Here is an 11635-nt window from a genome sequence, read left to right as displayed (position 1 = left end):
CCCAACTTTGCTCAAAGTCGCCAGACTCTCAGCGCAGTGAAGGGACCGCCAGACTGGGAACTGAGTGGGGACTCAGCCAAGGACCCACGTGAGCAGGGTCAGCATGGGGCCTCAAGGGAGGGGGCTGGTGGACACGTCCCCCAGATCTCTCATCCCGATTCTGCTCCTCTTTAGGATGGAGTGGGCCGCAGGGGAACGAGGGAGGGACCCGCGGGGACAGCCTGGGCCCTGGGAGCTCCGCATGGGCCTGCTGCTGAGTGGTGAGAGGGCCTGGTGAAGGCCTGGGGGTTTCGGGATATGATGGTGGGTCCTGGGGTAACGGGTCCTGGGGCTACCCACTGGGGAGCACAGTGGAACCTGCTGACCCACTGTTCCCAGTGCTGGCCACCTCCCTGGCCCAAGCTCCAGCTCCGGATGTGCCAGGCTGTTCTCTGGGAAGCTGCTATCCCGCCACGGGTGACCTGCTGGTGGGCCGAGCTGACAGACTGACTGCCTCCTCCACCTGTGGCTCGCATGGCCCCCAGCCCTACTGCATCGTCAGCCATTTGCAGGTGCTGCTGCGGGTGGGCTGGGGAACTGAGTCCATGCATGGCTGGCACTGGCTGAGGCCCTGACCCTGACCCTGACCCTGACCCAACCCAGGATGAGAAGAAGTGCTTCCTGTGTGACTCCCGGCGCCCCTTCTCTGCTAGAGACAACCCCAACAGCCATCGCATCCAGAATGTAGTCACCAGCTTTGCACCACAGCGCCGAACAGCCTGGTGGCAGTCAGAGAATGGTGAGGCCACCGGTGGGCCATGGGGTGAGCAGGGCTGCTCACCAATGCCCTCAAGTCCCTGACCTCCGACTCCTGCCCCAGGTGTCCCTGTGGTCACCATCCAGCTGGACTTGGAGGCTGAGTTCCATTTCACACACCTCATTATGACCTTCAAGGTGCCAGCATGTATGGGAGCCTGCTTGAATCCCCCTGCTTGGCTCCCCATTGCCCCTGAACAGAGTCCCAGCTCCTTAGCCCAGCCCCCTTGAGCTCACATGCTGTTCTCTGGCTGCGTGGGAGGCTCCTCCATCTCCCACACCTTCCATTGCCTTCTGCCTCCAGGCCTCTGCACATGCTGCCTGATTCCAGCCTGGGTCAGGTGCTGCCTCCCTGGGCCCCACGATCCCTGAGCCTCCCCCCTAGAGGTGGCTACCCTCCCTTATCATTGCTTCACTTCCACTGGTCTCCCCCGCCTGTCTGAGCTGCTTGCAGGCAGGCCCCTGCTGGGCAGAGCTCTTGATGGGCCTGGGCTGGGCTTGAGTCCTGGCCCCTTCTGATCAGCCATGCCCCTCACCCAGACATTTCGCCCCGCCGCCATGCTGGTGGAGCGCTCAGCAGACTTTGGACGCACCTGGCATGTGTACCGATATTTCTCCTATGACTGTGGGGCTGACTTCCCAGGAGTCCCACTGGCCCCCCCACGGCACTGGGATGACGTGGTCTGTGAGTCACGCTACTCAGAGATTGAGCCATCCACGGAGGGCGAGGTGAGACCTGGGATCTGGGCTTGGTGCAGGAAGGGGAGATGATGGGCCGGAGGGCAGGGTCCAGCATCTTAATGACCCCATGCCTCTCCAGGTCATCTATCGTGTGCTGGACCCTGCCATCCCTATCCCAGACCCTTATAGCCCACGGATCCAAAGTGAGTGTTCCACCCTCCTTGCCTGGCACAGTCCCCGAGTCCAGCTGGTGACTATTTGGGGCCTTGGTAGCTATTTTGGGTGCTTCCTAAGGCAGGTGCCAAGTCCAATTTAGCTCATATAATAGTAGAAAGGAGGTCTCCCAAGGTGACCTTGGCAGCTGCAGCCCCCGGATGGGCCTGGGGCAGCAAAAGCCTGCCTGGCCCCCAAGCCTTCCCCTCCCCCACCCCGCCCCCTTAGACCTGCTGAAGATCACCAACCTACGGGTAAACTTGACACGGCTACACACGCTGGGAGACAACCTACTTGACCCACGGCGGGAGATCCGAGAGAAGTACTATTATGCCCTCTATGAGCTGGTCGTGCGTGGCAACTGCTTCTGCTACGGACATGCCTCACAGTGTGCACCCGCCCCAGGCGCACCGGTCCACGCTGAGGGCATGGTGAGGGGCTTCAGCTGGCTGGTGTAGGGCAGGCGGCAGGGGCAGGGGCAAGGGTAGGCGCAAGCATGGATGGACAGTGCTGACCACACGACTGCCCACCCTCCCAGGTTCATGGGGCCTGCGTGTGCAAGCACAATACTCGTGGCCTCAACTGTGAGAAGTGTCAAGATTTCTATCATGATCTGCCCTGGCATCCAGCCGAGGATGGCCACAGTCATGCCTGCCAGAGTGAGTGAAGCCCTGGCCCCAAAGCCCCAGGACTCTGTGGCCTAGCTGTGCCCTGGGTAGAACCTAGAGCTGGATGGTCAAACCCCAAACACCCAGGCTGTGTCCAAAGGGTACCCAGGCCTTGATGCCTCTGAGGATCCCCTCAGTCCTCCTTGACACTTCGCTCTGGGTTGGCATCCAGTATAGTGCTGAAGCCTTAAAGTTCCCGAGCCTATGGTAGGGACCTAAGGTGGCACTAGGGCCCCCATGCCTCTTACCCTTGGGACCTGGTCCCTCAAGAGGCCTTTTCTGTGTGCTTTCTTCCCCTCCCCCAAGAGTGTGAGTGCCATGGGCACACCCACAGCTGCCACTTTGACATGGCCGTATACCTGGCGTCTGGCAATGTGAGTGGAGGCGTGTGTGATGGATGTCAGCATAACACAGCCGGGCGCCGCTGTGAGCTCTGTCGGCCCTTCTTCTACCGTGACCCGGCCAGGGACCTGCGGGACCCAGCCGTGTGCCGCGGTGAGGCTAGCATTGCGCGTGGGAGAGGGAGGGCTGACCCTGGAGTAGGAGCTGGGGAGGTAGACTGCTGTTCAGGTGGTAGGAATTTGCAGTGGGGTGCAGGGTGGACCCAGACTGGGACTACTAAGGGGGATAGGGTGACCTTGCACCTCTTTTGCCCTCAGCCTGTGACTGTGACCCCGTGGGCTCCCAAGACGGTGGGCGCTGTGATCCCCATGATGATCCTGCACTAGGGCTGGTCTCGGGCCAGTGTCGCTGCAAAGAACACGTGGTGGGCGCTCGCTGCCAGCAGTGCCGTGACGGCTACTTCGGGCTCCGTGCCGGTGACCCTGCGGGCTGCCAGAGTACGCGCTTCCCGCCCTGACTTACGCTGTCCTTAACCCTTGACCTCTTATTCGTGACCCCCTGAAAACGAGCACTCCACAGCTTCCCAGAGTGCTGACGGGTCTCCTTCCCTTGCAGGGTGTCAGTGTGATGCACGGGGCACAGTGCCTGGGGGCACCCCTTGTGACCCCAACAGTGGAACCTGTTTCTGCAAGCGTCTAGTGGCTGGACATGGCTGCAATCGCTGCCTGGTATGACTGGACAGGGCTGGGGCCCTTATCCTCGCAGCACAGGGCGAGGGGGGTGGCGTCCGCGCCCCACTGGGTGGGTGCTGAGAGCTTAAGGCCTAATCCTGGCTCAGAGGCAGGTCTGGGAGGCCAAAGGTGGGAGCCAGTTTTCAACAAGGGGCGGTGGTAGAGGCTGAGAGCCACCGTTGGATTCCTTGCTGGGTGGCGAGGGGTGTCTTTCTGGCCCCCAGCAACCTCCTCTCCCCTAGCCTGGCCACTGGGGCCTCAGCCACGACATGCTCGGCTGCCGTCCCTGTGACTGCGACGTGGGCGGTGCCTTGGATCCCCAGTGAGTGCTGTGCAAGGGGCTCTGGGAGGGAAGGGGAAAGACCCTGGGCAGGGTAGAGGGTCTTCCTTTAATGACTGCCCTCCGCAGATGCAACGAAGCCACGGGCCAGTGCCACTGCCGCCAGCACATGGCGGGGCGACGCTGTGATCAGGTGCAGCCTGGCTACTTCCGGCCCTTCCTTGACCACCTAACATTTGAGGCTGAGGACACCCGAGGCCAAGTAGGGGAGCAGGGTTGGAGGGCAGGGCATGGAGAGGTGGGGTTATGGGAAGTGCCTTGTATGGGGAGGGTGTCTGGCCGTGGGCAGGGCCTCAGCTAGAAAGCTGGGGGCTGGGGACGGGCCTTGCCTGAGCCCCCTCCCACAGCCATGTGTCCTCTCAGGCGCTTGATGTGGTGGAGCGCCTGACCAGCCCCGGGGGAACTCCATCCTGGACAGGCCCAGGCTTTGTTAGGCTGCGGGAAGGCCAGGCACTGGAGTTCCTGGTGACCTCTGTTCCAAAAGCCATGGACTATGACCTGCTGCTGCGCTTGGAGCCCCAGGTCAGCCCCTATGACACCTGACCCAGAGCTAAGCCCCTGGGTGTGGGAGCATTTCCTTCACCATCCCATCCCCCCCAGGTCCCTGAGCAATGGGCAGAGATAGAACTGACTGTGCAGCGCCCAGGGCCTGTGTCTGCCCATAGCCCGTGTGGGCATGTGTTGCCCAAGGACGACCGCATCTCAGGGACTCTGCAACAGGACACCAGGTGAGGGCCCAAATGGTGGCACCTACAATATTGGGAGGTTGTAGGTCAGCCCTAAGACCCCTGACAGGTACTTGGAAGATGCCCACCTCTCATTTATTTGTCCCTTCCTTCAAGTGCCTCTCCTCCTGAGGACCGTTTGCCAGGTACTATTGGGCATGGCACTGGTTACAGGAAGGAAGCAGGCAGAATAAGGCCTGCTCTCTCTGGGGGTCTAAGTTCCAGAGGCCAAGGCAGGAATTAATGGGAAGCATCACCGTAGGGAATGCCCACGGTGGGAAGGGAGGCCACCAGAGCACTCAGTGGTGATGCAACTGGTCTGATTACTGTTTCATTACATTTAGGGTAGTGTTCGTTTCATGTACCTCTTTTCATCGATTTACTTCTTTGTAAACTTTATCACGGACATATTCAAACATACACAGACGCAGAGAGAATAGCATACTGAACCTGGCTGTGCCCATTATAGACATTTTGCTGACTGTGACTTGTGCTTAATAAAGATCCCTCTAGTTGCTGAGCAGAGAATAGACTTAAAGGGGCCGAGGTGAAAGCTGGAAGACCGACTGGCGCCTTTCGAGTTGGCTGAGTGACAGTGGGTTGAACAGAGGGATAGCAGCAGAAGTGGCAAGAGGAAGTTTCCAGAGGGATCGAGTGGCAGAGCCGATGGCTTAACCATGTGGGGAAGGGATAGGAAGTGGGAAGGTGACTTCAGGGGCATGTGGATGGGGACGGGATTCTTTACTGAGGTGGAGATGCAGGGAGGAGCCATTCTGAGATGCTCAGACATGGGGAGGAGGCCAGTGGGTGCCTGGATTTCTGTGTCTGGAACTACTGGGGGTGGGGGGGGCTCAAGTTGGAGATATCATTTTGGAACGTGTCACTAAGAGGTGGGTCTCGATGAAACAACTAGAGGGAGGAAGGAAAACCAGCACTAAGCTTTGGGGTACGCTGGGGGTAGGCCTGTGGGGAAGGAGAAGCTGGGAGCAGGGGGAAATCGGGACTGTGGACCGGGTTCCAGAGAAGACAAGAGTGTCTCGGGAAGGAAGGGGCCCTGATCGCACTGCGTGCTGCTGAACGCCAGAGCAGATGAGATAGAGAAATGGCTGCTGGCTTCAGTGACATGGCGGCCATTGGCGACCTTGCGTGTCTCCATGGCATGTTGGGACAAAAACTTAACTGGAATGGGAGGCTAGAGAGGGGAGGCAGCAGCTACAGTCAAGTTGGAGGAATTTGTTGGGCAGGAGAGCAAAGACAGGCATCAGTTAGGCAGAAACTCAAGGGATGGAGGAAAGCTTTTTTTCAGGAGGTGGGAAAGAACCCTAGCATGATTTTCAGGCTGATGGGAATGACCTAGGAGAGAGGGAGAGAGCGACAAGATGGTATATAGTCTTGGCGGTGCAGTTGGAGGTCAAGGTCAAGATCAGAGGAAGTGTGAAGAGGCCTTTGAGGGGAAATGGGCGAGTGTCTGTGCGTGAGGAGTCTGTGGGGCTGCCAGGTTGTGCGGAGTGCCTTTCGGAAGACTGGTCTGCTCAGGGGCGTGACCAAAGTGCAGGAGATGCGCGGGAATCTTCTGTACAGATTCTCTGTTGGGCTGTCTATCTGTTGGCCTGGCCAATGGCTTGGTTGCTATGTGTGGGGTGGGGAAAGTCCAGGATGAGGGCTGCAGGGACCCTGGGTGATTCCCATGCCTGTCCTTCCCCTCCCCCAGGTACATGGTGCTTCCCAGGCCTGTGTGCCTTGAGCCTGGTGTCTCCTACAAGCTGCATCTGAAGCTGTTGAGAACGGGGGGAAGGGCCCAGCCGGAGGCCCCCTACTCTGGACCCGGCCTGCTCATCGACTCGGTGAACAGTCCCCTTTCCCCACATCAACCAAGATGGCGGGGTCTGCGGGATGGCCCCTGTAGCGGTGGCTGGATAGGGGTCTATGACAAGAGGCAGGCCAATGGCAGTGCTACGCTAAGTAACCTGGCAGTACCCATGTGGCCCCAGGTCTGAACCTCACTCTTCCTTGCTCATCTCTTCAGCTGGTGCTGCTGCCTCGCGTCCTCGTGCTGGAGATGTTTAGTGGGGGTGACGCTGCTGCCCTGGAGCGCCGGGCCACTTTTGAACGCTACCGCTGCCACGAGGAGGGTCTGGTGCCCAGCAAGAGCCTTCCCTCGGAGGCCTGCGCCCCGCTCCTCATCAGCCTGTCTGCGCTGCTCTACAGTGGTGCCCTGCGTGAGTGTCTGGGATGAGGGTTGGTGGGCACAGGTGTGGGGGCCCAGCCTAACTTGGCCCCACACCCACTCCCCACAGCCTGTCAGTGCGACCCCCAGGGCTCACTGAGCTCCGAGTGTAACCCTCATGGCGGTCAGTGCCTGTGCAAGCCTGCAGTGGTGGGACGCCGCTGTGACGTCTGCGCCCCCGGCTACTATGGCTTCGGCCCCACAGGCTGTCAAGGTACTTCCCCTCCCCTTCTTCCCTCCTTCCCACAACTGTTCAGCCTCCTCTTTCTGGCTCCCTTTCTTTCCTCCTCTAACTGCATGGGAACCCATACATTGAGCCCTGGGCCACTTGAAGTCCTCTCCCATTCCCTGACCGTCCTGCCCTGACCCCCCAGATGCCCCTTACACCCCCTCCCGGGCTCACCTCTGCCTTGCCTCCAGCCTGCCAGTGCAGCCCCGAGGGGTCGCTCAGCAGCCTGTGTGAAGGGGTCACTGGGCAGTGCCCCTGCCGAGCTGGTGCCTTCGGACTTCGCTGTGACCGCTGCCAGCGTGGTCAGTGGGGGTTCCCGAGCTGCCGGCCATGTGTCTGCAATGGGCACGCCGATGAATGTGACACCCACACTGGCGCTTGCCTGGGCTGCCGTGATCACACGGGGGGTGAGCACTGCGAAAGGTGAGCCTGGAGCAGCTCTGAGCGGGCGGGTGGGCGGGCAGGCGGGCAGGCTGCTCAGGCTGCTCAGGGATGACGCATCTCTTCCTGCCCCTCCACGCAGGTGCATTGCAGGCTTCCATGGGGACCCTCGGCTGCCATATGGGGGCCAGTGCCGGCCCTGCCCCTGCCCCGAAGGCCCCGGGAGCCAGCGGCACTTTGCTACTTCTTGCCATCGGGATGGGCACTCCCAACAGATCATGTGCCACTGCAGGGCAGGCTACACAGGTGAGTGGGTGAGGTACAGGGGCGGGATCAGGGTGAGGCAGCTGCGCTAAACACTCATGCCCTCCCCCTGACTGTGGACAGGGCTGCGTTGCGAAGCTTGTGCCCCTGGGCACTTTGGAGACCCATCAAGGCCAGGTGGCCAGTGCCAACCGTGTGAGTGCAGTGGGAACATTGACCCCATGGACCCTGATGCCTGTGATCCCCACACGGGGCAATGCCTGCGCTGCTTACACCACACAGAGGGGCCACGCTGTGCCCACTGCAAGCCTGGCTTCCACGGGCAGGCTGCCCGACAGAGCTGTCACCGTGAGTGTGGGATGGGAGGGGATGGCTGGAGTGGGGGGCCATTGCTTGGGCTCCCCTTGATTATTGTGTTCATCTTGGTTGGCACAGGCTGCACCTGCAACCTGCTGGGCACAGATCCCCGGCAGTGCCCATCCACTGACCAGTGCAACTGTGACCCAAGCAGCGGGCAGTGCCCATGCCTCCCCAATGTCCAGGGCCTTAGCTGTGACCGCTGTGCCCCCAACTTCTGGAATCTTACCAGCGGCCATGGCTGCCAGCCCTGTGCCTGCCACCCAAGTCGAGCCAGAGGCCCCACCTGCAATGAAGTATGGGACCCTGTGTGGATTGCTGGGTAGATGGGACTAGCTGTCTGTCTCAAGTCTTGAGGGAGCAACCTCTGACTGAGGCTCTGACCTCTGTCCTGTTCCCACTCTAGTTCACAGGGCAGTGCCAATGCCATGCAGGCTTCGGTGGGCGAACCTGTTCTGAGTGCCAGGAGCTTCACTGGGGCAACCCTGGGTTGCAGTGCCGTGGTGAGGGAGCCAGCGGGGTCAGGGTGGATGGGGGACTTCCCAGGATTCCCCACTGGCACCTAACTCTGTGGTCTGGCTCTTTCCTACAGTCTGTGATTGTGACCATCGTGGAATAGACACACCTCAGTGTCATCGCACCACAGGCCACTGCAGCTGCCGCCCAGGCGTATCTGGCGTGCGCTGTGACCAGTGTGCCCGTGGCTTCTCGGGTATCTTTCCTGCCTGCCACCCCTGCCATGCATGCTTCGGGGACTGGGACCGAGTGGTGCAGGACTTGGCTGCCCATACACGGCGCCTGGAGCAGAAGGCGCAGGAGCTGCAGCAGACGGGTGTCCTGGGTGCCTTTGAGAGCAGCTTCTGGCACATACAGGAGAAGCTGGGCGCAGTGCAGGAGATTGTGCGTGCCCGCAATGTCTCAGCTGCCTCCACTGCACAGCTGGTGGAGGCCACAGAGGAGCTTCGGTGCGGATTGTCCTGAGATCCGTGGTGGGAAGGGGCAGAGGCCTGACGCACCGGGACTGAAGTCTCTGCAAACACCCCCCTCCCTTCTGGCACAGGCGTCAAATCGGGGAGGCCACTGAGCACCTGACCCAGCTGGAGACACAGCTGACAGATGTGCAGGATGAGAACTTCAATGCCAACCATGCACTAAGCAGTCTAGAGCGAGACGGGCTTGCACTTAATCTCACAGTGCGGCAGCTCGACCAGCATCTGGACCTGCTGAAGCATTCAAACTTCCTGGGTGAGTGGTTGGCTAACTATGAAGGGAGGCCAGGGATGATCTTCTGCTGACTGTCTCTGCCCAACTTAGGTGCCTATGACAGCATCCGCCATGCCCACAGCCTATCTGCAGAGGCAGAACGTCGTGCCAACACATCCGCCCTGACAGTGCCCAGCCCTGTGAGCAACTCAGCAGACACCCGGCGCCGGACAGAGGCGCTGATGGGTGTCCAGAGGGAGGACTTCAACCGCAGGCACATGGCCAACCAGCGGGCACTGGAGGATCTCTCTGCCCGTACCCACGGCCTGAGCCTGACAGGCATAAATGAACTGGTGAGACACAAGTGTAAGGTGGGACATGAGGGGGTGGCTGGTCCTTCTACAGGGCCCTGACTCGTTCTGTGCCTGGCAGGTGTGTGGAGCTCCGGGGGATGCACCTTGTGCTACAAGTCCTTGTGGAGGTGCTGGCTGCCGGGACGAGGATGGGCAACCTCGCTGTGGGGGCCTCAGCTGCAATGGGGCAGTAGCCATGGCGGACCTGGCACTGGGTCGGGCACGGCACACACAGACAGAACTGCAGCGGGCACTGACAGAAGGTGGTGGCATCCTCAGCCAGGTGGCAGAGACCCGTCGGCAGGCAGGAGAAGCACAGCAGAGGGCCCAGGCGGCCCTGGACAAGGCCAATGCTTCCAGGGGACAGGTGGAGCAGGCCAACCAGGAATTGCGGGAACTTATCCAGAGTGTGAAGGACTTCCTGAGCCGTGAGCCTCCCCTGTGGCCCAGGCCATGTGGTTGTTTCCCCTGTGTCTGTGTTCATACGTGTCCCTGGGTTCGTACTTAGGTCAGGGCTCCTGCTGGACCTGTGTTTATGACCGCATGTCTGGCCCCTGAACCCTTGCCCATTTGTGGTCCTCAAGTCCATGACCCTGAGTCTATGCCCACATATAGTCCCTCTCCTTGTGATTACATCCTTATGCCTATTAGCAAACCCATGTCCCATGTGCAGTCCCTGGGTCCATACCCCAAGATTGTGTTCCTATACCCATGCAGGGGAATGTGTCCCTAAGCCTTTGATTGTGTCCCCACAGAAGAGGGAGCTGATCCCGATAGCATTGAGATGGTGGCCACACAGGTGCTAGAGCTCTCCATCCCAGCATCACCTGAGCAGATCCAGCAACTGGCTGGCGAGATTGCAGAGCGGGTCCGGAGCTTGGCAGATGTGGACGCAATCCTAGCGCGCACTGTGGGAGACGTGCATCGGGCAGAGCAGCTACTAAAGGATGCACAGCGGGCACGGTCTGACCCCAGCCCTGACCCCCATCCTTGGCACCTGGTCCTGATACTCTCAGGCCCTGATTCCCTCTCTTCCCCAGGAGCCGGGCTGAAGGTGAGAAGCAGAAGGCAGAGACAGTACAGGCGGCACTGGAGGAGGCCCAGCGAGCACAGGGTGCTGCTCAGGGTGCTATCCAGGGGGCAGTGGTTGACACACGAAACACAGAACAGACCCTACACCAGGTGTGGCTTCTCTGGGACACCAGTGGGGCAAAGTTATGGGCGTGCCTCACAGGCCTGTTTAACCCTAGGCCCACCCATGGCAGGTGCAGGAGAAGATGACGGGCGCAGAGCAGGCACTGAGCTCTGCAGGCGAGCGGGCTCAGCAACTGGATGGTCTCCTGGAGGCTCTGAAATTGAAACGAGCAGGGAATAGTCTAGCAGCCTCTAGTGCTGAAGAAACAGCAAGCAGTGCCCAGGGTCGTGCCAGGGAGGCTGAGCAGGTATGTTGAGGCAGAGCCAGCTAGAGAGGGTGAGGGTAGAGGTTGGACTTCCACACCGACCCTGCCCTCTACATCCCCAGCTGCTGCAAGGCCCACTGGGAGACCAATACCAAACAGTGAAGGCCCTGGCTGAGCGCAAGGCCCAAGGTGTGCTGGCTGCGCAGGCGCGGGCAGAGCAATTGCGGGATGAGGCTCGGGGCCTGTTGCAGGCGGCTCAGGACAAGCTGCAGCGGCTGCAAGGTGAGGATCAGGGTGGGCGGGCACCAGAGATGTGGGGCGGTGACAACGGGACCCTTTAGCTGACACTTGATCCTCTTAGAGCTGGAGGGCACCTATGAGGAGAACGAGCGGGCGCTGGAGGGCAAAGCCGCCCAGCTGGACGGGCTGGAGGCCAGGATGCGCAGCGTGCTTCAAGACATCAACTTGCAGGTCCAGATCTACAACACCTGCCAGTGACCCTTGCCCGGGCCTGCCCCAGTCTCCAGTCCCGTCCCTCACGAGTTACTCTCTATGCATTGAGCAGTTCCCAACCTGGAGAGGCCCCCAATAAACCGGTGTGAAACCCTCCCGTGTTGTCCGGACTCTGCCTTGGGGAGGGCGGGGTCTCTGGGCGGAGCCTCAAGGCTGCCAGCGGCAGGGCCCTGGCGGGCGAGGCCAAGGCACCGGGCCCCACCTCCTCCGCTC

General features: G+C 60.6%; 1 protein-coding gene across 2 annotated transcripts; it reads left to right on the top strand.

The window, feature by feature from the left end:
• The first annotated feature begins 10 nt into the window (after positions 1 to 10).
• LAMB2 (laminin subunit beta 2) lies at positions 11 to 11518 on the top strand. 2 transcript variants are annotated; one of them, XM_090284733.1, is made up of 33 exons: positions 11 to 97; positions 175 to 260; positions 379 to 551; positions 643 to 778; positions 860 to 933; positions 1336 to 1524; positions 1616 to 1679; positions 1918 to 2120; positions 2228 to 2348; positions 2664 to 2852; positions 3017 to 3196; positions 3315 to 3427; positions 3673 to 3752; positions 3840 to 3972; positions 4134 to 4292; positions 4371 to 4498; positions 6207 to 6339; positions 6522 to 6714; positions 6793 to 6936; positions 7143 to 7374; positions 7475 to 7638; positions 7720 to 7944; positions 8032 to 8249; positions 8360 to 8456; positions 8546 to 8918; positions 9014 to 9198; positions 9268 to 9509; positions 9589 to 9937; positions 10265 to 10472; positions 10550 to 10691; positions 10775 to 10951; positions 11032 to 11191; positions 11271 to 11518. In XM_090284733.1, exons 2-33 carry the CDS (start codon positions 176 to 178, stop codon positions 11405 to 11407), a joined length of 5406 nt encoding a protein of 1801 aa, XP_090140859.1. In that variant the 5' UTR covers positions 11 to 97; position 175; the 3' UTR covers positions 11408 to 11518. The 2 variants fall into 2 exon arrangements, with proteins under 2 accessions (XP_090140859.1, XP_090140860.1); XM_090284734.1 differs by having other exon boundaries at positions 19 to 88.
• The last annotated feature ends 117 nt before the right edge of the window (positions 11519 to 11635 follow it).

Source organism: Furipterus horrens, unplaced genomic scaffold, assembly GCF_987537825.1.
Source record: "Furipterus horrens unplaced genomic scaffold, mFurHor1.1.pri manual_scaffold_7, whole genome shotgun sequence".
NCBI classification, from domain to species: Eukaryota; Metazoa; Chordata; class Mammalia; order Chiroptera; family Furipteridae; genus Furipterus; species Furipterus horrens.
This window is presented reverse-complemented; position numbering and strand designations above follow the sequence as displayed.

Excerpts from the sequence above, each read along its gene's own strand:
- LAMB2 (XM_090284733.1), top strand. The coding sequence starts at position 176 with ATGGAGTGGGCCGCAGGGGAACGAGGGAGGGACCCGCGGGGACAGCCT. Across the intron at positions 3,197-3,314 it reads TGACCCTGCGGGCTGCCAGA|GGTGTCAGTGTGATGCACGG; the intron begins GTACGCGCTTCC and ends CTTCCCTTGCAG. Across the intron at positions 6,937-7,142 it reads CGGCCCCACAGGCTGTCAAG|CCTGCCAGTGCAGCCCCGAG; the intron begins GTACTTCCCCTC and ends CCTTGCCTCCAG.